A 24,874-nucleotide genomic window follows, 5' to 3' on the forward strand; every position below is an offset into this window, starting at 1 on the left:
GGGAGGGGGAGCTTGCAGGGAGCTGAGACCCGGCCACTGCACCCCAGCCTGGGCGACAGCGCAAGACTCCCACTCAAAAAAAAAAAAAAGAAACTGAAAGTGGAATGGTGGTTGCCGGGGCTGGGGGAGGGGAAAGGAGAGTAGAGCTTCAATGGGTATGCAGTTTCAGTTTTGCAAAAGGAAAAAGTTCTTAGGGATCAGCTTCCCAAAAACGTGCATATGGTAATACTACTGTATTGCATACTTAACAATGATTAATGTATTTTTTTACCACAATTTAAAAAAACAAAACACAAGAAATATGCGTGGAAGGAGATGGGTGAGGTGTCTGGGCCTGGGGGACATCGGCAGCCAAGAAGGAAGGGCTCACCCTATGCCAGGCTGGGCCCGTAGATGAGCGCACCAGGGCCGAGGAATCCCGTCCCTCCAGCCGAGCCTGCTTTTCCACGGGGACTGGGAGATGACTCCTCCACAGGGAGGACCGCCGGCCCCCGGGGAGCAGCGCCCTGGGGAAGGCAGAGCATGTGGGTGTGTACAAGGGGATTCAAGGGCAAACTCCGCGACCTCGCCCCGTTGCGGAAGTCCACGTCCACTGCCCGGTCCGGGGACAAGACCAGCGGCGCGGGGCCACTGCTGGAGCTGAGGCCAGGCGGTGTGGAGGGGCAGTCCAGGCGCGGTTCCTCAGCACCATAAATCACTCCTTGTTGGGGGCAGCCCCCTGAGATGGGGCGCTGACCTTCCACCCAGACTTCTGACTCTGAAGGCAGGGCCGGAAGGAAGGAAGGGCCCAGAACCATCACTAACTGAACCGTAATGTTGGCAACGGGGTCACAGACAGGACAGGCTGCTTGTCATCTTTAATGGCAGCAACTTCAAAGTACCTGGGCACCCTGGGAGGGAAGGAGCAGGAGGCCTGAGCCTGCAAAGCGGCCGGCGCCTTCCCGTCCACAGGAAGAGCTCTCGGGCAGTCCACAGCCCCGGCTTCTCTGTGTGCGGAGGGGCGGCCAGAACGAGCAGCTGTCAGACACGCGGGCCCGGGCCGGCACGCAGCGGCCTGGATCGAGCGCAGGGCTGGACTCACCGCGATGCACTGCCGCATGATGCAGCTCTGCTTCATGCGCCCGGGGCCCCCGAACTTCTTCATGTCCTTGCAGAAGTGGCACTCTCCGCACTCGGTCCGCAGGCAGGCCTCGCACTTGCGGCATCGCGTCCGGCGCCGCCGAGCTCCTGCCGTTGTCCGGTTGGCGGCCAACTTCACCGCGGAGGCCGGGCCCAGCTTCCCCTTGGGCCGACCCACAGCCCGGTTCTGCAGCGGAAGACAGAACTGGTCAGATGGGGAGGCTGCAGGCACGGCCAGACCCCCGGAAAGGGTGTTAGGGAGCAAACTATGTATCCCAGAAAGACACGATGGGGGCTCTAAACCCCAAGCCTCAGAGTGTGATCTTTATTTGGAGATGGGGGCTTTGCAGAGACGGTCAGGTTAAATGAGGTAATTCAGGTGAACGCTAATCCAGTATGACTGGTGTCCTTACGAAAGTGGGACATTTGGACATAGAGATGGACACGCACGTAGTGAACGTGTGTGAAGACACTGGCCTTCCACAGACTAGAGCCCTGTCTACAAGCCAGTAAGTGCCAAGGATAGCAGCACATACCAGGAGCTGGAGGCGCGGGGAAGGACCCTCCCCTAGAGCCCGCAAAGCCAGCTGGGCCGCCAGCCCACAACTTGACTTCAGACTCCTGGCCTCCAGAACGGGGAGAGAAGAAAGGCCGGTTGTTTTAAGCCACCGGTTATAGTAGCTCTAGGAGAGGAGGACACAGGGTGCATGCTTCTTGCCACAGCACACGGCTCGAGACCTTCCACAGCCGCACCCACAGGCTCGGACCCTGCCCACCTTTCCCACCTCCGTCTGCTCCCCAAGAAAGACCGCAAGGGGTCACACAATCGGTCTCTGTTCTCCCAGCCCAGAAGGCCAACCCCACCCCGCCAAGCCACTTGGCTGATGCCCATTCATCCCGCCTGGCCAGTTTACAGGCTGCTTTCCTCTGGAAGCCCCTCCTGCCCACCTGCACTGGGTTCAGGGCCCCTCCCAGGGATCCTGTTAGAGCGCTCATGACGGTAATCACCTGTTCCTGTACCATCCTTCCCTCTGAGACAGGGCACAGAGAGGCACTCACCAAGGTGTCTTGTCCAACACTGCACCTCTACGAACCAGCCTGGCGTGCAGAATGCACTCAACAAACCAAAGCCACCCCAGGGAGGATGGGATAGTAACCTTCAGGTCCCTGACTACTCAGACCTTCCCTAGACAGGCTCCAAATGCTCCCTTCCCTGGGACTCAGAGAAGAGAGACAGTAGGTAGACAGGAGAGCTGGGCTAGTAGCTAAGCCAGGAAAATGGCACAGTCACAGCCCCTGACCCCTGGTTCCCAGCCCCAGAGTCTCCTGCAGACCCAGGATCTATGGGGGAGCCCAAAGCTAGCTCCTGAGGACACTGTCCACCTTGGACTTGCGGTGGGAGGGACCAGGATGGGAGAGCTTTTCTTGTCTGTGGCATCTTTCTGGAGAGGCCGGTGAAGTCCCTATCAGGGAGACACGTGGTCACCTTGGAAACCAGCTGACCTAACCGGCATCTAACACCTAAAGCCCCTTTACAGCTAATTGAACACGCTTTGGTCCAGAGTCCCGCCCTCTTCATTTCAGTGACTTGTCATACTTGAATCCCCAAACAAAACCCCATACTTTTGGGAGCACACAGTCCCAGAAGAGCTGTTACTATTCATCCACTCAAATGGAGAAGGTGGTCCACATCACATGGACCTCCTCCCACAACACACCCAACTCCCGGCACCCTAGGGGCTTCCTAGAAACTTCCAACTGCATAGGAAGAAAAACAGACCCCCTTTCTCCTCAAATACAGCCTCGCCACCACCAACTTTCTTCTCCAGTGCAGTGGTCCCTGTAGAAAGCCCACAGCCTCACATGCCACCCCTCTGCTGTCAACACCGAAGCAGATCCATTCCTCCGATTCACCTTCCTGCAGCATTCAAGGAGCTTCGAGGCCCCCATCAGTCTGAGTGGCCCTTCAGGAAGCACTGGGACTCTGGGCCTCCATCCTGCTCAACCTGCTGTGAACGCAAAAGAGGAAAGGGAAGTGCTCCCTGGCTCTACCACCGTCATCTCCCACTGCTCTTCCCCAGCTGCTCAGGACCCTCACTCACGCCTGCCCTCTGCTTTGGGGCAGTCCAGCCGGAGGCCTTGTCAGAGGGAGGGCAAGCCCTGGACTGCAGGGCTGACTGCAGGGTCACCCACAGGCAAGCTGGCCACTACCAGCCACCTGGGTAAAGGGACCATCCAAAGCAGCAAAGGGCGCCAGGCACAGTGGCTCATGCCTGTAACCCCAGCACACTGGGAGGCTGAGGTGGGAGCATCACTTGAGGTCAGGAGTTCAACACCAGCCTGGGCAACATAGTAAGACCTACAAAAAATTTTACAAATTAGCCGGGCATGGTGGTGTGCACCTGTAGATCCAGCTACTCAGAAGGCTGAGGCGGGAGGATTGCTTGAGCCCAGGAGTTTGAGGTGGCAGTGAGCTGTGATCATCCACTGTACTCCAGCCTAGGACACAGAGCAAGACCCTGACTCAAAAAACAAAGAAAACGAAGAAACCCATCCTTACAATGACGGCTGGATGCCCCCAACATATTCGCATAGTCCCACTGTGATTAGCAACTTTCAGGGGTCAGGTCCACCAAGCACTGCACACGTCCATCCAACTCAGGTCTGGCTGCCCATGTGAGAAGTAAAACAAGATCAGTTTTCAGAGCTTTCTGGATTTGCGAACAGCACAGAGCAGACTGTGAACCTGAAGCTGAGCAGCCGACAGAGAGCAGCCAAGGCCAGGCAAGGCAGCGCTGACGACCGAGATGAAGGCCATGCTGCGTGAGGTTGGGGATTCCCTGAACACCCCCATCTGTGGTCACCGTGGCCACCATTTACTAATGATATTACCTAACCTTCCCAGTGACAGCCCTGCAGAAGATGCCTTCATGTCCCCATTTTTCATACGAGGAAACTGAAGCCAGTAATTTGCCTGTGGTCATGGAACCAGCAGGATGCGTGGACTCCAAATTCGTGCTCTGAACACACTAAACCACAGCAACTGCATGTGCAAAGTGCAGCGAGGGGCCCGCAGACCCACTGGGACGGCCACATGCTCCTGGAAGGGCGTCCCAGCTAGTGCCACCATGCCTTAGTGCGAAGGGTACCAACAAGAGGTGCAGAGAAGCACAGCTACTTCCAGAGAAGCAGAAACCCAAAAACGTTTCTCCCTGTCGTCACAGCCCACAATAACACTTTCTGATTCTACCCCTCCAAAGGACAGGTACCCTGTTACCAGCTCACTCCTCAAACACCTGGAACACAGGCAATGCTGTGGGCGGTGTCTGAGGCCTCCAGTCAGGTGTGAAGTGGCCAGTGTGGGCCACCTCCCAGGACAAAACCAGACCCCCAGAGCCGGAGAATCTAAAGACGAGCTTCTCTGGTGAAAAAACTGAAAAAATTCCAGGAGTTCAAAGGAACACCAGGTATCAACAGCCACCGAGCACCTCTGGCCTCCCTGCCCCGAGGACAGTGTCTGGGCAAGTAAAAACGCTGGGCCAATCCAGTCCGAGTCTTGAAGCTCCTATGTCACTGCAAAACAAGCCCATTTGCCTGCACCATCCAAAGCACCTTCTCATTCACCCTATGGAAAACAACCTGCCTGGACCTCAACAGCAGCTGGGACATCCGGGAAAATTCCAGAGCACATACCAGATAACATCCTGCAAGAGGAGGTGTAAGAAGCTGTGGTCTCCCGAGGCCCTGATGAGGCCCTGATGAGGCCCTGTCTAGCCGCTGCCAAATCAGGCCAGGAAGGCTGTGCCGCCGGCAGTGGCCCCCGCCTGGCTCGTCAAGAGTTGGCTCAGCAACAGGGCACCAGATCCTAATGAAGCCCACTGAAAAACCCACAGGTAAGACAGACCTCGGAGGCCTCCATTAAAAAGTCCAACTGGGACTCTGCAGACCCAACCAGGAAACATGATGGCAGAGTACAGAAAACAGTGATGCAAAAAGGGGCAAATGGAATAAAAAGGAAGGTGAGTCAGCCAGAGCTGTCTCCTTTTGGCACACAGCTTTCTCTGTCTTGATATCTTTTGGGTGCTACCCAAAGTTTCAAATGCCAATTCTTTTTTTTTTTTTTTTTGAGACAGAGTCTCACTGTCACCCAGGCTGGAATGCAGTGGCATGATCTTGGCTCACTGTAACCTCTGGCTCCCGGCTTCAAGCAATTCTTGTGCTTCAGCCTCCCGAATAGCTGGAATTACAGGTGTGCACCACCAAGCCCAGCTAATTTTTGTATTTTTAGTAGAGATAGTGTTTCATCATGTTGGCCAGGCTGGTCTCAACTGCTGGCCTCAAGTGATCTGCCTGCCTCAGCCTCCCAAAGTGCCGGGATTACAGGCATAAGTCACTGTGCCTGGCTTCAAACACCAATTCTAACTTCCACTCTAGGACAGAGTAGGAGTAGGACACCCTGTCCCGGCAAAGGAAGTGACGGCATCCCCAGACATTCATTTACGAACCAACATTCTCAACACCAAGGCCACTTGTTGATTTTATCAGCCCAGGAACCAAATCCTCAACACACTATGAAAGGTTAGGAAAATCTGGAACACGAACTCACACATACACACACAACACACAAATATCTTAGTATTCCTACACCCCTTCTCCATCAGCAACTCAAAAGCATCGTCCTTTAAGTGAATGTTATCAAGGTTTATTCATTCATCCCATCAATATTTGAGTTCCTCTGGTCTACCAGATATTATCCACCAGAAAATGCATGGGTAGAACCTCCTCAATCCCTCGGCTCTAAATTATAGTGATTAAAATTACTTGGATTAACCTAAATTAAAGGAAAGACATCCATGTTCATGAATTGGAAGATTTAATATTGCTATGATCAGTTATACTCCCCAAAGTGATCAACAGATTCAATGTGACCCCAAGCAAAATCCCAACTGGGGCTGGGCACAGTGGCTCACACCTATAATCTCAGCACTTTGGGAGGCCAAGGCAGGCGGATCACTTGAGCCCAGGAGTTCAAGACCAGCCTGGCCAACAAAGCCAGACTCCAAAAAAATAAAAAGACTAGGTGAGTGCGCTGTCACACACCTGTAGTCCCAGCTACTCAGGAGGCTGAAGCTGGAGAATCACTTGAGCACAGGAAGCAGAGGTTGCACTGAGCTGAGAACAAGCCACTGCATCCAACCTGGGTGACAGAATGAGACCTTGGCTCAAAAACAAAACAAGAATAAAAAACAAAACAAAAACCCAACTGCCTTTGCTGCAGAAATTGACACACTATCCTAAAATTCATGAAAACGCAAGAGATCTGGAATGGCCAAAACAATCTAAAAAGGGGGGTGGGGAGTAGTGGGTGGGGCGGTGGCTCACTTGAGGTCACAAGTTTAAGACCAGCCTGACCAACATGGTGAAACCCCATCCCTACTAAAATTACAAAATTAGCCAGGCATGGTGGCACACACCTGTAATCCCAGCTACTTGGGAGGCTGAGGCAGTAGAATCACTTGAACCCAGGGGATGGAAGTTACAGTGAGCCAAGATTGTGACATTGCACTCCAGCCTGGGAAACGAGTGAAACTATGTCTAAAAAGGCTGGACGTGGTGACTCACACTTGTAATCCCAGCACTTTGGGTGGCCGAGGTGGACAGATCACAGTGTCAAGAGATTGAGACCATCCTGGTCAACATGGTGAAACCCCGTTTCTACTGAAAGTACAAAAACTAGCTGGACGTGATGGCGCACGCCTGTAGTCCCAGCTACTCGGGAGGCTGAGGCAGGAGAATCACTTGAACCTGAGAGGCAGAGGTTGCAGTGAGCTGAGATCAGGCCACTGCCCTCCAGCCTGGCAAGACAGCGAGACTCCGTCTCAAAAAAAAAAAAAAAAACGTACACTTTCTGATTTCAAAACTCACTACAAAGCTACAATAAACAAGACTGTGACGGTAGTGGCAAAAAGACAGAACTATAGATCAATGGAACAGAATTGAGAGTCCGGAAATAAACTCACATTTTGACTAAATGATTTCTAACAAGAATGCCAAGGCAATTCAGTTGGGTAAAGAATGGTCTTTTCAAGGTATGGTGCTGGGACAAATAGCTATCCACACGCAAAAGAACAAAGGTAGACCCCTACCTCACACCACATATATGAATTAACTCAAAAACGGATCAAAGACTTAAACACAGAGCTAAAATTATAAACCTCTTAGAAGAAAACACAAGTGTAAATCTTCATGACTTTGAATTAGGCAAGGGTTTCTCCGATATGAAACCAAAAGCACAGGTGTCAAAAAAAAAAAAAAAAACATTAGACTTCATCAAAATTAAAAACTTTTGCTGGGTGTGGTGGCTCACCTCTGTAATCCCAGCACTTTGGGAAGCCAAGGCGGGAGGATCACCTGAGGTTGGGAGTTCGAGACCAGCCTGACAAACATAGAGAAACCCTGTCTCTACTAAAACTACAAAATTAGCCAGGCATGGTTGCACATGCCTGTAATCCCAGCTACTCAGGAGGCTGAGGCAGGAGAACTGCTTGAACCCGGGAGGCGGGGATTGCGGTGAGCCAAGATCACACCTTTGCACTCCAGCCTGGGCAACGAGAGCGAAACTCCGTCTCATTAAAAAAAAAAAAAAAAAAAAACCTAACAAACAAACAAAAAAAACTTTTGTGCTTCAAAGGGCACTATCATGTGCAAAGTCCCACAGAATGGGAGAAAATGTTTGTAAATCATGTATCTAGCAAGCAGCTAGTACTCAGAATATACAAAGAACTCCAACAACTCAATAATAAAGAGATGAATAGGTAATTTTTAAATAGACAAAGGATTTAAATAGCTATTTCTCCAAAAAAAGATTTACAAATGGCCAGTAAGCACATGAAAAGATGCTTAACATCACTAACTAATAGAGTATATAATTTGCACTGGAGACTCATTCATTAACCCCCTAATTCACACATCCACCCACCCAAGTGTTTCCTGGCTGTGAATTATGTATCTGATTTGATGCTAAGTGCTGGGACTACAGAAATGAGTAAAATGTGTTCCCTAGTCTGAAAGGCATTACACTCTGGAAGGAGAAAGACATGCAACCACATAAATGCAATGCAACATCATTATGATGACATTAAAAACTAACATCGAGGTTTAGGCAGGAGAATCGCTTGAACCAGGAGGTGGAGGTCCCAGTAAGCCGAGATTGTGCCACTGCACTCCAGTGGCAGAGCTGTTTTTGAGACAGGGTCTCGCTCTGTCACCCAGGCTGGAGTGCAGTGGCGCGATCTCAGCTAACCACAGCCTCGACTTCACGGGACTCAGGTGATCCTCCCACGTCAGCCTCATTAGTAGCCGAGATACAGGCGTGTGCCACCACACCAGCTAATTTTTCTTCTTCTTCTTTTTTGTTTCTTTTGAGAGATGGAGTCCCACTATGTCACATAAGCTGGTCTCGATCTTCTGGGTTCAAGTGACCCGACCGACTTGGCCTCCCAAAATGCTAGGATTACAGGTGTGAGCCCCTGAACCTGGCCAAAAGGTAACACTTAAGTGCTAGTCACTCATCAATATTTGTATAAACAATCTTTTTTGTTTTTCTGGTAGGGATGGGGTCTTGCTATGTAACCCAGGCTGGTCTTGGTCTCCTAGCCTCAAGCAATCCTACCACCTCAGGCTCCCAAAGCTCTAGGATTACCGGCGTGAGCCACCACTCTGTATCAGTAATCTATGAGGAAGGAATTACTATTATCTCCATCTACAAGTGAGGAAACTGAGGCATGGCACAGTTAAGTCATCCGCCCAATGTCATACTATCAATTAATGAGAAAGCTGAGATACAGACCCAGGCAGTGGCTCTAAAGCCTGGACCCTGGCACGCTAACCCAGAAGAGATGCCTCATATCATGGGTAAGGGAGTCTGGAAAAAGCACTCCAGAACATAGGAGGTGGTGACTAAGGTGGGTCTTAGAGGGAGGACTGGACCCTGCGTGCCAGGGGTGGGAGTGGGGTTACAGAGTGGATATTCTAGGCAGAAGGAAGAGCAAGAGAGAGATGTGAAACTGCATGACACATTCAAGGAACTGCAAATAGCCCGACACAGCTGCTGGAAAACAGCTCTGAAGTGGCAGGAGCCTCATCCTGCAGGGCCTGGTGTACCACAGTAGGGAACTGGACCCATCAGAGTAAGTTAAAGGATTCACAACATGACTGTATTCTGGCAACAGTGAGAGGAGTGGATATTTTTGGGGCAGTGGGCAAGACAAAAGACAGGGAGATCAGCTGAAGATGATGAAGGCAAGAGCAGAAGGAATGGAAGGAATGAAGAGGAGGGGATGATTCAGGAGATGCCTTAGAAGCGGACCCAGTTTTAGAAGACCCGGTGATTGGCTAAACATGGGGTATGCAAGCAGACTTCTGGAGGACTCTGAGGTTTCCGGCTTGAGCAACAGAAGAACAAGGGGGCTCGGGAGAGGGGAGGAAACAAGGACTGTTGTGGGCATGTGGAATCTAAGGGGCCCATGGGACATGCAAGGAAGGTGTTGCCCAGCAAGCAGGTGGAACCAGAGCTAAGGTACACACCTGGGAACCAACACTACATAGGTGCTCAAACTAGTTAAGTCCATGAGGATGTCCAGGGGAAATGGAAGAGTGAAAAGAGAACCTCCAACAGTCCCCTCAAGGCTGAAAACATTCAAGGGGCAGGCAAGGAAAAGCAACCTGCTGAGAAATGGCCAGAAAGGCCAGACAAGCAGTAGGAGGCTGTGGCATCACGAGAGCCAGGGAAGTTTCAAGAAGGGAGTAGTTAGGAGTTTCAACTGTCAAGATAAGTGAGAAAAACAGTAAAATGTAGCTATATATTTTTACAATTAAGACAGTCCCAAGTTTTCTGCCAAACTCCAAATAACATCACACTGACAGCCCCACAAGGGAAGGCCACAGGCCCCCCAGTTTCTTTGTGCATGCTAATGTTGCACTGTATCACATGACACAGCCGTATTTATCTCAATATTATTCCAGTCCTCAAATCCACAAGCATAATGGACAGCCCAGGAAAAGCTGGATTTTACCAGAGTTGCAGGCCCCTTAACACACACCTGTAGACTCCAGGGAGGGCTCTGGGTTTTTTTAATACATAGAGAGTAAGGAGCAAGAGACTAAAAACACAAGAGCTACCAGAAGGCCCAGGGGATGTGAGGACCTCTGAAGAATCTGAGGAAAGCTAAAGACCTCTTCCTCCAAAAATGTAAATAGGCACAAAGTAACAAAACTTTTGCATACATTTTCAAGAAGGCTCAGAGACCCCTGTCTTAAAATTTCACTGTTTAAGAAACTATAGGCCAGGTCCGCGGTGGCTCACACCTGTAATCCCAGCACTTTGGGAGGCTGAGGCAGCGGATCATTTCAGCCCAGGAGTTCAAGCCCAGCCTGGACAACACAGCAAAACCCCATCTCTACAAAAAATACAAAAATTAGCCAGGTGTGATGGCGCCTCTGCAATCCAGCCTGTGTAACGAAGTGAGACCCTGTCTAAAAAAAAAAAAAAAGAGGCCAGGCACACGGTAGCTCATGCCTGTAATTCCAGCACTTTGGGAGGCCAAGGTGGGCGGATCACAATGTCAGGCGTTCCAGACCAACCTGACCAACATGGTGAAACCCCGTCTCTACTAAAAATACAAAAATTAGCTGGCCATGGTGGCACGCACCTGTAGTCCTAGTCACTCAGGAGGCTGAGGCAGAAGAATCGCTTGAACCCAGGAAGCGGAGGTTGCAGTGAGCTGAGATCGCACCACTGCACTCCAGCCTGGGCAACAGAGTGAGACTCCGTTTATTTAAAAAAAAAAAAAAAAAAGGACTGAGACAAATACCTAATGTATGTGAGGCTTAAAACCTAGATGATGGGTTGATAGGTGCAGCAAACACCATGGCACATGTATACCTATGTAGCAAACCTGCACGTTCTGCACATGTATCCCAGAACTTAAAGTAAAATAAAATAGCTATAATTGGTAACAATAGTTCTATGACCACACAAATTTCTGAGAGATTTTCTTCTCCATAATTTCCTGATTTTTTTTTCAACAAGCTGTAGTCATTTTTATTTTTATTTTAAAAAATTTTTTGAGAAAGGGTCTCACTCTGACACCCAGGCTGAATGCAATGGGGCCATCACTACTCACTGCAGCTTCAAACTCCTGGACTCAAGCAATCCTCCCACCTCAGCCTCCGAGTAGTTGGGACTACAGGTGCATGACACCGTACCTGGCTACTTTTTGTACTTTTTTGTAGATGGGACTTCACCATGTTGCCCAGGCTGGTCCCAAACACCTGAGCTCAAGCCATCCACCTGCCTCAGCCTCCCAGAAGTGCTGGGATAACTGGCATGAACCACTGCACCCAGCCTGTAGTCATTTTTATAGAAAAAAATAATAGAAGCTTTTTTCACTTCAAGAAAAAATAAAAAAAAACTGGCCAGGCACAGTGGCTCGTGCCTGTAATCCCAATACTTTGGGAGGTCAAGGTGGGAGGATCACTTGAGGCCAGAAGTTCAAGACCAGCCTGGGCAACATATCAAGACCCCATGTCTATATAAATAAAAAATAAAAAAATTAGTAGCTGAGTGTGGTGATGCGTGCCTGTAGTCCTGGCTACTCGGGAGGCTGAGGCAGGAGGATTGCCTGAGCCCGGGAGTTCAAGACTGCAGTGAGCTATAATCATACCACTGTACTTGTACTCCAGCCTGGGTGACAGAGCAAGACCCTGACTCAAAACAAAAAAAAAGATGGAACAAGAATTATTCTAAAAGCCCTCCTTTAGGAGACACTGCTTCAACTTGGAAAGCAAGCTGAAGAATTTTCTGACACATTTTGTACTAGAGAAGCAAATGAAGTCTGTGGGAGAAGGTCCCACCAAGGGTGCACACCAGCAAAGAGCACACAAGGGGTCTCCCGCCAACACGGCTCACTCGCCGCGGGCCCGTCCCGACTCCTGTCCCACAGGTTGTGACACTTGGGGAAACCCAGGCTGCTGAGAGAAGGCATGGGGAAGACAGGCCAGCACAGCACGACAGGTCTCACGTGGGGATGAGAAGTGCACAGGCTTGGAAGGCGAAGCAGCCAAAACTCTGATGGGGTGGGCGTGAGGACTACACCAGCTACAGAGATGGACCGGGCGGCAGCAGCGGCCTCCCTCCGAGGGGTCCTTTGATCCAGCAGGTGGGCAAGTCTAGTTGTTCATCCACACTCCAGGGCTTGGCAACCTCTCCTCATGAAGGACCTTCTCCTTTGGTGCCAAACCCATTCAGCAGGGTGGGGCAGAGGTAGAGAGAAACTTTGAGAAGAGCTGGGTCTGGAGCCCGCAAGCTGAAGACTCAAGAGTCCCTGGCTCTGCTTTGGAAGATGCAAATGCCTTCGAGGTCCTTGGAGGAAGCCACTCTTCTCAGGCCCAGGCTGAGAAAACTGTTGAGGAAAGCAGGCAGGGAGGCAAGGGGAGTGTCCCCCAATTACAGGGTACCTTAGCTGACAAACACCTTCTCTACTGGGACTATGAGACAAACCTGCCCCCCACTGCCCTTGCTTAGATGTCGTCTCCCTGAATGCACCGAGTGGGAAAAAAAAAATCATCTTAAAGTGAACAATACAACCTCAAGTCGTTGCTAAGGACCCCACAAATGCCACAATCGGCTTGACCAATGTGGGAAGGAGGAAGAAAAAAAAATCTGGCTACAGTGAATACACGTCCCCCCCCCCCCCCTTTTTTTTTTTTTTTTTTGGAGACAGAGTCTCACTCTTGTCGCTCAGGCTGGTGTGCAGTGGCGCATCTCGGCTCATTGCAACGGCAACCTTCGCCTCCTGGGTTCAAGTGATTCTCCTGCCTCAGCCTCCTGATTAGCTGGAATTAAAGGCACCGGCCACCACGCCTGGCTCATTTTTGTATTTTTAGTAGAGACAGGGTTTCACCTTGTTGGTCAGGCTGGTCTCGAACTCCCAAGCTCAAGTGATGCACCCGCCTTGGCCTCCCAAAGTGCTGGGATTACAGGTGTGCGCCACCACGCACGGCCTACAGGTCCTCTCTTAACAGAAGTCTCTCTCAGGAGTGGTAGGACCCGAAAACATGTTTTTAAGCCCAGAGACACAATAAGTCTTGCAGTGTCAAAGATTGTATCTACAGGCCATAGGGTGTGACCAAATTTAAAAAACAAACAAAAATCAGCTAACAGGAACCCCAATCCTGAAACACCAAAGCTCAGTGGAGACATCAAAGCCCAGCTGACACAGAATACAGACATCCTATGAATGAATGACCAAATGCCCCAGAAATGGCAAGCTGTCACAGGTTTAAGTAGACCCCAAACTGAACTGAAAACGTTCAAAGCAGAAACTGAAGTGTGAGCTATGGAACAAGACTTTGAGAGCCATTCACATGTAGGGCTACTGACTTGATAAAAGTTCAAGCCCAGAAGCACTGGAATCGTCCCTGGGTTAATCCAATCCGAAAGAGCATTGAGATTCCAAACACCTCAAACGGCACACGTGCCTGAAAATTCTCCAGCAAAGCTGAAAAAATAAAAACCAACTGCCTTGTTAGGTAAAACCACTTAATACTACGTATGATACGATTTAAGCGCAGCCTATAGAGCACTTCCTCAATTGTACCTAATGATGAAAAAAAAAAAAGTTACCACATTTTGGCTGGGTCATTCCATAACACCTTTACCCCACCGGGATTATAAATAAGCATTTTATTCACCCAAGTCCGTCCAATGCCACATGCTAACTCAACCCATCCCATTCTTAATTCCTTGGACACGTCTACCTGGCCTGCGTCCTGTTCCAAGTAGTATTTTGCAGATTATCCTTCGTAAAACCTCAACTTTCTTCGCCTTCTTCCTAAACGCGAACCTTCCCAGAGTAAATTCACGCCGTAAACACACCCAGGGCTTTGTTTTACACATAGATTTCTCCCCCTGGTCCCGGGAGAGGTTGCTTTTCCTTCTGAATCAATCCACCGAGGCCAACTCCTGCCATCTGGGGTCGCGGCTTCCTCCGCCGCCGCCGCCGCCGCCGCCGCCGTGAGGACTCGCCCGGGTTCCGGGTGGCCCGCGTCGGCCCGCGGCTCGCACCCCTTCCTGTCTCCGTCTGCCCACGGCGGGCGGCGGGCGCGCGGCGCCCAGACAAAAGCTCGGGTCGTCGGGCCCACGGGCCCCGGGAGCGCTCCAGCCCCGAGGCCAAGGGTCCTGGCGCAACTTTGCGAACGCAGAGGCAGCAGGCGCCGGCGCCCGCGGGGTCCGGGTGCTCCCGGGTCGGCCGGCACGCGCGTGGGCCGCGGGCGAGGGCGCCGGGGGAGGGCGCGGCGCGCCCCGCGGCCGCCGGCAACTTGCCCCGAGCCGTGGCCGGCGCCCGGCAGGCCCGCCCGACGGCGAGGCCCGGCGGCCCACATTGTCCCCGCGGTGCCCGATGGCCCCCAGCGCGCTCGCTCGGCCGCACACGCCCCCTGCCCGGGCCCGCTGCGGGCCTGCCGCGCTCCTCCACGCCCCGCTCGGGCCCGGCCCCGGCCGCCCCGCCGGCAGCGGCGGCAAAACTTTCTCCTCATCGCGGAGGCTGCGGCGTCGCGGCCGCCCTCGGCGCGTCAGACAGGCGGTCGGGAGGTCGTGCGGCGGGTCCCTCCCTCAGCCCCACCCCGGGCCGCCGACCTGGTCCGGCTCCGATTCATAGTCGTCGTCCTCGGCGCTCACGGACATGGCCATGGCTCATGGTGGGCCCAGGCTCGCGCGCGCTGACATGGCTGGAGCGGCGCCGCCGCCGCCGCCCGCCCGGAGCAGGCTCGGCTCGCCCTGGCTCGGGCTCGGGCTCGGGCTCGGGCTCCCGCTGCCGCGAGGAGGGAGCCGCGCCGCGCGCCTCGCACGCCCGCGCGGGAGGGGGCGGGGAGGGGCCGGCGGGGGAGGGCCGGGGCGCTCATGCATATGCATGAGGCGAGCCAGGAAGGGGCTGGCCCCCCGGGCGGGCGGGCCAATGGCGCGGCCGCGGCGCTGGGGCCGCACACAAAGGGAGCCCGGCCTGCGGTGACACGGGGGCGGGCCCGCCGAGGGCGGCCCCTCGCGGCCAGAGCGCGGGGACTGGGGCTGCCTGGGGGCGTGCCCCGCGCCCCGCCCGGCCCGGCCTGGCCCGCGCGCCGCGGGATGCACATGGGTGGCTGCACGCCGCCACCGCTGCAACAGGAAATGCGCGCCCGGCCTGGGGTGGGGTCTTTTGTGTGGTCCCGTGGGGCGTCTCGCGGAAGCCCGGGGACGTCCGGGCCGTGGGGGACGACCCTGCACGCGACGCCAGGAGCGAGTCCCCAGGTCCCTGGCAGCAGGCACACGGGCTGCCGGGTTTGCACTCGCTCCATGACCAGGACCTGAAGCGCACGAACCCGGGAACCCGGGAACTCCCGACCCAGAGCCTGCAGGACCAATGGCCTGGATAAGATCTGAGAGCCCAGTCTCCCCCGACGCGGGCGGTTGGGCTGGGCCGGCCTCCTGGCGCTGCACCTCTGGCACTCGGGTTCGCCTTTGCAGGGTCGAGTAGTGCAGGCGGGAGTTCCACTCGAGCCGCCTGACGGGGGCTGTCAGAACGCCCTGACTCTGCCCTGAGGTGGGCGCCCCACTCCCTTGGACAGGAACCGCTTTCTGACTCGACCTCGGAAAGGTGGAGGACGTCGCAGGCCAGAACCCAGCTCTCCTAGGAGACTGGCTGCCCCTTAGGCTGGCTGGGAAGGTGTGGGTTTCTGAATTCTTAAGCTGCAAAGGTTCCTAGTGCTCACTCCAGCTGCAGCCCACTCCTGAAGAAAAGTGTTGCTAGAAATCCGGATAGATCTTCATTCATTCAAAAAAAAGTCTACCGGGCACTTAAGCCAGCAGCCTCTCTGAAAGAGCTCATGACCATGAGCTAGAACGACCAAAGCTGTTATAAGCATCAAAACCATAGCAAAACACAAGCTAAGGAGGACTTGGCATACATATCATCCACCTGTCCAAGGTAACACTAAATATGCACACCTGTACCTTTTCAGTTTCTCTATCTATATTAGGGGAAGGATTTACCAAGGGATGGATAACCTTCTGTAAAAACATCAGAGGCTTTCCCAAGAATAAGCCATGAAATCAGGTGACCATCTCTGCAGTGGCCATCTGTTAGTCACGTCCAGGCCACTGGCCACGAAATCCAGTGAGAACAGAAGGGACAGGCAGGCTGGTCCTGGCCTGGCCTTTCAAAGAAGGCAGGCTGTGTGCCGGATACCTTGTAAACAAAACTCGGGAGGCTTCTAGCAGAGTCGGCAAAAGTGAATAAGCAGGGATGTCAGTTTTACTGAGTGGATTTTAAAGTCTGAAATTTACACACCCACTATAGAAAAAATCCCAGTCGACTTGCTCTTTCCTGAAACATATCTGTTCTGAGTTTCCTTCCTCACTCTTCTCTCTTTTATTGAGACGGTCTCACTCTGTTGCCCAGGCTGGAGTGCAGTGGTGCGATCTCGCTCACTGCAACCTCCACCTCCTGGGTTCAATCGATTCATGTGCCTCAGCCTCCGGAGTAGCTAGGATTACAGGTGGGCGTGGTAGGGCCCAGCTACCATGGCTAATTTTTGTATTTTTAGTAGAGAGGGGGTCTCACCATGTTGGCCAGGCTGGTCTGGAGCACCTGGCCTCAAGTGATCCATCGGCCTCAGCCTCCCAAAGTGCTGGGATTACAGGCGTGAGCCACCATGCCCGGCCATCACTCCCCTCATATTTTTCAGAATCTTCTCAAAGTTACAACAAAAACAATAAGCAAAATACACCCTAACCCCCCTACCCCACACTCACACCCAGCATCACTCCATTCCCAAAGGTCTCAGCTTTTAAAAAGCTACCTTGATGGTGGGTGAGGTGGCTCACGCCTGTAATCCCAGCACTTCTGGGAGGTTGAGGAGGGTGAATCACCTGAGGTCAAGAGTCCAAGACCAGCCTGGTCAACATGGTGAAACCCAATCTCTACTAAAAATACAAAAATTAGCCAGGTGTGGTGGTGTGCACCTGTAATCCCAGCTACCTGGGTGAGGGGGCTGAGGCAGGAGAATCGCTTGAATCTGGGAGGCAGAGGTTGCAGTGGGCCAAGATTGTGCCACTGCACTCCAGCCTGGGCGACGGAGCAAGACTCCATCTCAAAAAAAAAAAAAAAAAAAAAAAAAATGGCTACCTTGTTGTCTGGACTGAAGTTTGAATTTGACCTCTTGCTGGCCACTCTACTCAGTAGACAGCCTCTAAAGAAAGAGGAGGGGCGCTTAACATGCCAATCATGCTTCTACTTCGTTGTGATTGGTCAAGCCTGTGGGGTACACAGCCACCCAAATGACATAATATATCAAGAGAAATGTCTAGGCCAGGCACGGTGGCTCACACCTGTAATCCCAGCATTTTGGGAGACTGAGGAGGGTGGATTGCTTGAGGTTAGGAGTTCAAGACTAGCCTGGCCAACATAGTGAAGCCCCGTCTCTACTAAAAATACAAAAATTAACAAGTCATGGTAGCGTACACCTGTGATCCCAGCTGCTCAGGAGGCTGAGGCACAAGAATCACTTGAACCCAGCAGGCAGAGGTTGCAGTGAGCCGAGATCGCGCCACTGCACTCCAGCCTGGGCAACAGAGTGATATTCTGTCTCAAAAAAAAAAAAAAAAAGAGCAAGAGAGAGAGAGATGTCTGTAAGCAGGAATTTTTCTTGAAGGTTTTTCCCATTACCAGTCAGGAGCAAAATAATTATCTTGAGGTTGATTTCCTTTGAGGACTCTCAAAAGCTCACTTCTGAATTTAAGGAAGTAAAAAGACACAGTTCTCAATTATCATGGCCCAAAGAGCAGAAAGGCAAAGTGTGGACAAACAGAAGTTGCCGCTAACACAAACTCCCTTCCTCCATTTATATCATTTCAGAGACAGAAGGGGGTCTCTCCTGACCCCTTCACTTCACAGGTGAGGAAATAAAGGCCCAAAGAAAATTAGGAAGTGGCTTTCAAGACCAGAGTCTCTTATATAACACTATCCAAGAAAGACCTCCCTCCAGGGACCTAGGCAATAGCAGCTTCAAGCATGTTCAAAGGGCCAGACCAGTGCCAAGTCTGCTGTAGACATGATCTCACTTATTCCTTTAAACAGCCCCATAAGGTGGGAACCATTGTTCACCGACTTGATAGATGAGGAGACTGAGGCGCATTGCTGCGAGGAAGGGAAAGGACCTGGATCTGACCCCGTAGCCAACTGGAGCCTGGGCTCTTAACCACACCGCTCCAATGACTCATGCCAAAGACAAGAGAGGCGGATGCCAAATGAGGCCGGTGACAAACTCGGGCTGAAGCAGAAGAAAATTAAGCGTCCCTTACTACATGCTATAAATTCTGTATTCTCAGTTCAAATCCAGTTCCAAGGTGGATAGGTACGGTTTGGATAGCCAGGTTGCTGTCTGATCTGGCAAGGGCCAACTGTAGAACCAGGAGGCCACAGTTAGGACATGATAACGTAGTGGGTTCCCTCCAAACACTATGAAGGCCACTGTCCTGACACCTCTTACAAATTCCTCTTTTGACACTTGCAAAATGCTTCTTACTTCTCTATTTCCCTACATCAAATTTCCTACAGTTAACCGGTGCACACAATTATCCAATATCTGCTTTGTATTAATAGTGTGCCGGACTGTATATAAAATACAAATGATGGCAGCCCCTGCCTGACAGAAATGCCAAGTTAAAATTTAGCATTTACATTGTGCTTTTGGGTGGCCCTCCCTCTCTCCCTCTGACCTCATCTTCTAGTGACCCTAAGAACTGAATCCTCTCCCAATTCCACTGGGCCAAGCCTTACTTATATTCTTAGAAAGAGCTCCCCGAAACTGATGCCACCCAGTCAGTTGGATCCAGAACTTTCACCATGTGATGTGGAAATAAACAAAAACAGATGGAAGCCAAGTCCTCCTCCATCACAATTGTCACTCACTTCCCTGCTTTCTCTCTGGGTGTTGTGTACATTTCTGATCTGCCTATCAGAGTGAGAACCCAGAAATGACCCCAGGCTGCTGAGAGGTTTTGCCCAGACTCAGCCGTGTCAGGCAATGTGCGAAGGTGAAGGGAGGAGGGAAGACAGAAACACTACGATGCTTGGAGTTAGTTACCAGCCTCTCCATGCCCACTTCTAGGAATGGGCATGGGGAGGGCAGACTGCGCAGCAGCTGTCCCCGTGGACTCTGGTTTACCTAAGCGGAGGGGCTCTCCAGCATGAAACCCCTTTCCTTGTGCCCATGTCACAAAGGCCACAGCTAAAGCTTGGCAACATCATTTTCCAGAGGCTCAGGGCAGAGAAACAGAAAGGATCCTTTTAATGTCGAGACCAATGACAGGCTGGTACCCTCCTGAACCAATGGACACCATTTGTAAACATGACCTTAAGGAGGGAACAGAAGTGACTCACACCTGTAATCACAGGCTTTGGGCGTGGATCACTTGAGGTCAGGAGTTCAAGACCAACCTGGCCAACACGGTGAGACCCCGTCTCTACTAAAAATACAAAAAATTAGCCGGGCGTGGTGACGTGTGCCTGTCATCCCAGCTACTCGGGAGTCTGAGGCAGGAGAATCGCTTGAGCCTGGGAGGCGGAGGTTTCAGTGAGCCAAGATCACGCCACTGCACTCCACCCTGGGCAACAGAGCAACACCCTTTCTCAAAAAAAGTAACAGAGCAGGAGGCCTGCATAGGGTTGTTTCCTACACAAGTAATAATTTATGCCTAACAAGCAACTGAGAATGCGCGCTTCAGTTATTTTACTATTGTTTTACCATTTGTCTCTGCTCTTCAGGAGACTTGCCCCCCTTCACGGCAAAAGCAGAAGGTCTTTTGGAGAGTTACTTTTCTAACACAATGTAAATAAAAGGAACTTTGTAACCACTTAATATAGGATTCCAGGGCTACCTGGATAAAACTGTAATTTGAACAGTGACAGTAGGACAGACCAGGGGCTACAGTGATTTCTCTTAAGGAAATTCCTAATGTTACTTAATTGCTTTTTATTTTTCCCCTGGAGAGTCGTTCCACAAGCATTTGAAAACCACATATATTCATCATAAGAGTCCTCTAAATAGACGGAGCTTTCTGTTAAGTGGGAATTCTTCTCCTAATTATGTCTCCTGACGTTACCAAAAACAACCCAATAAATATTTACATTCACTGGAAGATGTGTGACTGTGCACAGGATTTTTAAAAATTAACTAATTTAACAGGTGACTGGCATTGATCTGAGAAATGTTTTTCCACCACTCACCCCATTCCCAATGCGTCTGCTGACCTTAGAAAGTTACTTCCCTTCTCTGTTCACTTTCCTACCAAAATCCACGCTAAGGCTCAGCGAGGCAATTTGAACCACACAAGTGGGTTCACTTGATAAACCACCCCCACATAAAAACATGAGAAGCTAAATATATGTAAAATGCCAGCCTAATTCTGGCCTATAATCAAGGCTTTGTAATTTAATGATTTTTTTTTTTTTTTTGTAACAAGATAAAATCTCCCTCTTGGTTTGCTTTCTAAACAGAACACCAATTCCATTGTCTAGCCCATCCTCCTCCAAAAAAGGACCTTGGAGAAATAAGATCTAAAGTTCTGTGGACCATAGACTCAAAACAAAAGCCCAAATCCAAAGGTTATTCAAAATGAGATGACAGATAGGGCACAGTGGCTCACGCCTGTAATCCTAGCTCCTTGGGAGGCTGAGACAGGCAGGTCACTTGAGGCTAGGAGTTTGAGACCAGACTGGTTGACAAGGTAAAATCCCGTCTCTATTAAAAATACAAAAAAAATTAGCCAGGTGTGATGGTGGGCATCTGTAATCTCAGCTACTTGGAAGGCTGAGGCAGTAGAATCGCTTGAACCTGGGAGGCGGAGGTTGCAGTGAGCCAAGATGGCACCACTGCACTCCACCTCGGTGACAATGAGACTCTGTCTCAAAAAAAAATCAAAATGAGATGATAAAGAAGACAGCAAATGGCTGGGCTTGGGTGGCTCATGCCTGTAATGCCAGCACTTTGGGAGGCCGAGGCAGGTGGATCACCTGAGGTCAGGAGTTCGAGACCAGCCTGGTCAACATGGAGAAACCCCATCTCTACTAAAAATACAAAAGTCAGCCAGGCATGGTGGCACATGCCTGTAATCCCAGCTACTCGGGAGGCTGAGGCAGGAGTAATGCTTGAACCAGGGAGGCAGAGGTTGCAGTGAGCCAAGATTGAGTCACCGCACTCTAGCCTGGGTGACAAGAGGGACAAGAGGAAAATTCCCATCTTAAAAAAAAAAAAGAGTAAAGAGGCCAAAATAGGAATAAAATTATGATCATTATTCATATAGCAGTTCTATTCACAATAGCCAAAGGTAGAAACGATTCAAATATCCATTTGATTTATGAATAAACAAAATGTGATCTATCCCTACAATGGAATTATGATTCAGCCATAAAAAGGAGTGAAGTACTCACACATGCTCCAAGGGGAATGAGCCTGAAGAGCATGATGCTGAGTACAAGAAACCAGACATAAAAGTCCACATATTGTATGATGCCATTTATATGAAAAGTCCAGAATAGACAAATCCATAGAGACAGAAAGCAGATTAGTGGTTGCCAGGGACCAGGGGAGGGGGAGTAGGGAGTGACAGCTGATGGGTACGGGGTTTCCTGTTGAGGGTGACGAAAATGTTTTGGAACTAAATAGAAGTGATAGTTGTACAACACTGTGAATGTGTTAAATGGCAATGAATTGTTCACTTTAAAATTTCTAGGTGAGGTAGATCTTGCCTCAATAAAAAGCATATACAGTCATGCACTTACAGAAACGTTTTGGTCAATGACTGTGGTCCCCTAAGATTATCATACCATATTTTTACTGTACCTTTTCTATGCTTAGATACAAAAATAGCTGGGCACGGTGGCTCATGCCTGTAATGCCAGCACTTTGGAAGGCTGAGGCGGGCAAATTGCTTGAACACGGGAGTTGGAGACCAGCCTGGCAACATAGTGAAACCCCATCTCTACAAAAAATACAAACATTAGCTGGGGTGGTGGTGCACACCTGCAGTCCCAGCTACTTGGGAGGCCGAGGAACAAGGATCTCCTGAGCCGGGGAGTTTGAGGCTGCATTGAGCCATGATCATGCCACTCACTGCTCTCCAGCCTGGGAGACAGAGCGAGACTCTGTCTCAAACAAACAGAAAACCAAAAATATCTACCACAGTGTTACAGTTGCCTACAGTATTCCATACAGTAGCATGCTGTACAAGTTTGCAGCCCAGAAGCAACAGGCTTTACCATACAGCCCATGTGTGTACAGGGCTGTATCATCTAGGTCTGTATAAGGACGCTCAGGCCTGGGTGACACAGAGACACCCTGTCTCAAAAAACCAAAACAAAACAAAACAAAAACCAGGCACAGTGGCTCATGACGTAATCCCAGGACTTTGGGAGGCTAAGGCAGGAGGATCACTTGAGCCCAAGAGTTTGAGACCAGCCTGGGCAACATGGCAAGACCCCATCTATTAAAAAAAATTTTTTTTTTAGAAAGAAAAACTTGGGGCCGGGCGCGGTGGATCGCGCCTGTAATCCCAACACTTTGGGAGGCTGAGGCAGGCAGATCACAAGGTCAGGAGATCGAGACCATCCTGGCTAATATGGTGAAACCCCGTCTCTACTAAAAATACAAAACATTAGCCGAGCAAGGTGGCGGGCGCCTGTAATCCCAACTACTTGGAAGGCTGAGGCAGGATAGTTGCTCGAACCCGGGAGGTGGAGGTTGCAGTGAGCTGAGATCACGCCACTGCACTGCAGCCTGGGAGACAAGGGTGACTCCGTCTCAAAAAACAACAACAACAACAAAAATGAGCTGAGCGTAGTAGTATGCCTGTAGTCCCAGCTATTTGGGAAGTTGAGGTGGGAGTATTGTTTGAGCTGAGGAGTCCCAGGCTGCGGTGAGCTGTGATCCCGCCACTGCACTCCACCCTGGGTGACCAAACAAGACAAGTAGCATCCAACAGGTAGTTTTTTGCTTTTTTTTTTTTTTTTAAATCCTGTCTCTTAAAAAAAAAAATTTTTTTAAAGAGTGACTTTAGGTCCTATTCCTGAAAGGTTAGAAACTACAGGCCCTAAACCCCGGGATGTGTTAAAACTAACCAAAACAAAGAGGTAGTTCCATCAGCTCTTAAATGAGCTGCTAACAGTCACTGTGGGGGTCTGATGGGCTCTGAGGACATTTTAATGCCAATACACATGGCTTTTCTCTCCCTCCCTCCTCCCTTTCCCTGGCTGCTGCCATAGGCCTCTCTCTTTAGTTACCATTCCCGTTCTTCATTTCATGCATTTTCATGGATCCATCAAGACACTCAAAATAGAAAAAGCCTGACAAAATCTATTGTCACCATTTGAAACAGCCATTAACCAACTCCTTACTTTGAAAATCAACATTTAAAGGGCAAGAAGTGAGGCCCTCACGCTGCCGGCTCGGGGGAAACTGTTTTCAGGGGTAGCCCCAGTTGACGTGGAAAAGCTCTGCCAAACAACGCCAGCTAATTCATACGGAATGACATTCTTCAAAGACCATTTTTCATCTTCTGATGAAACAATGTTTTAATTTTAATCTTGTAGAGAGGGAGTCTCACTCTGTCACCCAGGATGGAGTGCAGTGGTGCCAACGACAGCTGACTCCAGATTCAAACTCCCGGCCTCAAGCAATCCTCCCATCTCGTCCTCCCAACTAGCTGGGACTACAGGCACAAGCCACCACAGCAGGCTAGTTGTTTTTTATGTTTTGTAGAGGCATGGTCTCACCTTGGCTTCTAAAAATGCTTGCATCACAGGTATGAACTACCATACCTGGCCTGACCCCAGTTATTTTTAGATATGTATGTATATATGTATTTATTTAAGAGACAAAGTCTACTCTGTCACCCAGGCTGCAGTGTAGTGGCACAATCACAGCTCACTACACCCTCCAACTGCTGGGCTCAAGGGATCCTCCCTCCTTAGCCTCCTGAGGAGCTAGGACTACAGGTGCATGCCACCATGCCCAGCTAACTTTTGTATATTTTCTTCTTCTTCTTCTTTCTTTATTTTTTTGAGATGGAATTTTGCTCTTGCCACCCGGGCTGGAGTGTGATAGCATGATCTCGGCTCACTGCAACTTCTGCCTCCTGGGTTCAAGCGATTCTCCTGTCTCAGCCTCCAGAGTAGCTGGGATTACAGGTGCCTGCCACCACGCCCAGCTAATTTTTATATTTTTAGTAGGGACAAGGTTTCACCACGTTGGCCAGGCTGGTCTCGAACTCTTGACCTCAGGTGATCCACCCACCTTGGCCTCCCAAAGTGCTGGGATTACAGGTGTGAGCCATCGTGCCCAGGCTTTTTTCTTATTTTAAAACATTTTTTTAGCATTAAAAAAAAATTTTATAGAGATGGGATCTCACTACGTTGCCCAGGCTAGTCTCAAACTCCTGAGCTCAAGGGATCCTCCCATCTCAGCCTCTCAAAGTGTTGGGATTACAGGCGTGAGCCACCTCAACTGGCCTTAAACTTTTTTTTTTTTTTTTTTGAGACAGAGTCTCTCTCTGCCGCCCAGGCTGGAGTGCAGTGGTGCGATCTCAGCTCACTGCAAGCTCCGCCTCCCAGGTTCACGCCATTCTCCTGTCCCAGCTACTCGGGAGGCTGAGGCAGGAGAATGG

At 50.7% G+C, this 24,874-nt stretch overlaps 1 protein-coding gene across 7 annotated transcripts in view; it reads right to left on the reverse strand.

The window, feature by feature from the left end:
• Positions 1-24,874, reverse strand: part of KDM2B (lysine demethylase 2B) — a 74,941-nt gene that overhangs the window by 16,920 nt on the left and 33,147 nt on the right. For 5 of the 7 annotated variants that reach the window (XM_031936381.1, XM_031936380.1, XM_031936378.1 and 2 more), the window contains one exon: positions 1,082-1,306. In XM_031936381.1, coding sequence (XP_031792241.1) covers positions 1,082-1,306 — 225 coding nt within the window. Of the gene's footprint in view, positions 1-1,081; positions 1,307-14,815; positions 15,040-24,874 lie in introns of those variants that run through there. The other 2 variants (XM_031936382.1, XM_031936384.1) reach the window with 2 other exon arrangements.

Source organism: Piliocolobus tephrosceles, chromosome 10 (assembly GCF_002776525.5).
Source record: "Piliocolobus tephrosceles isolate RC106 chromosome 10, ASM277652v3, whole genome shotgun sequence".
NCBI classification, from domain to species: Eukaryota; Metazoa; Chordata; class Mammalia; order Primates; family Cercopithecidae; genus Piliocolobus; species Piliocolobus tephrosceles.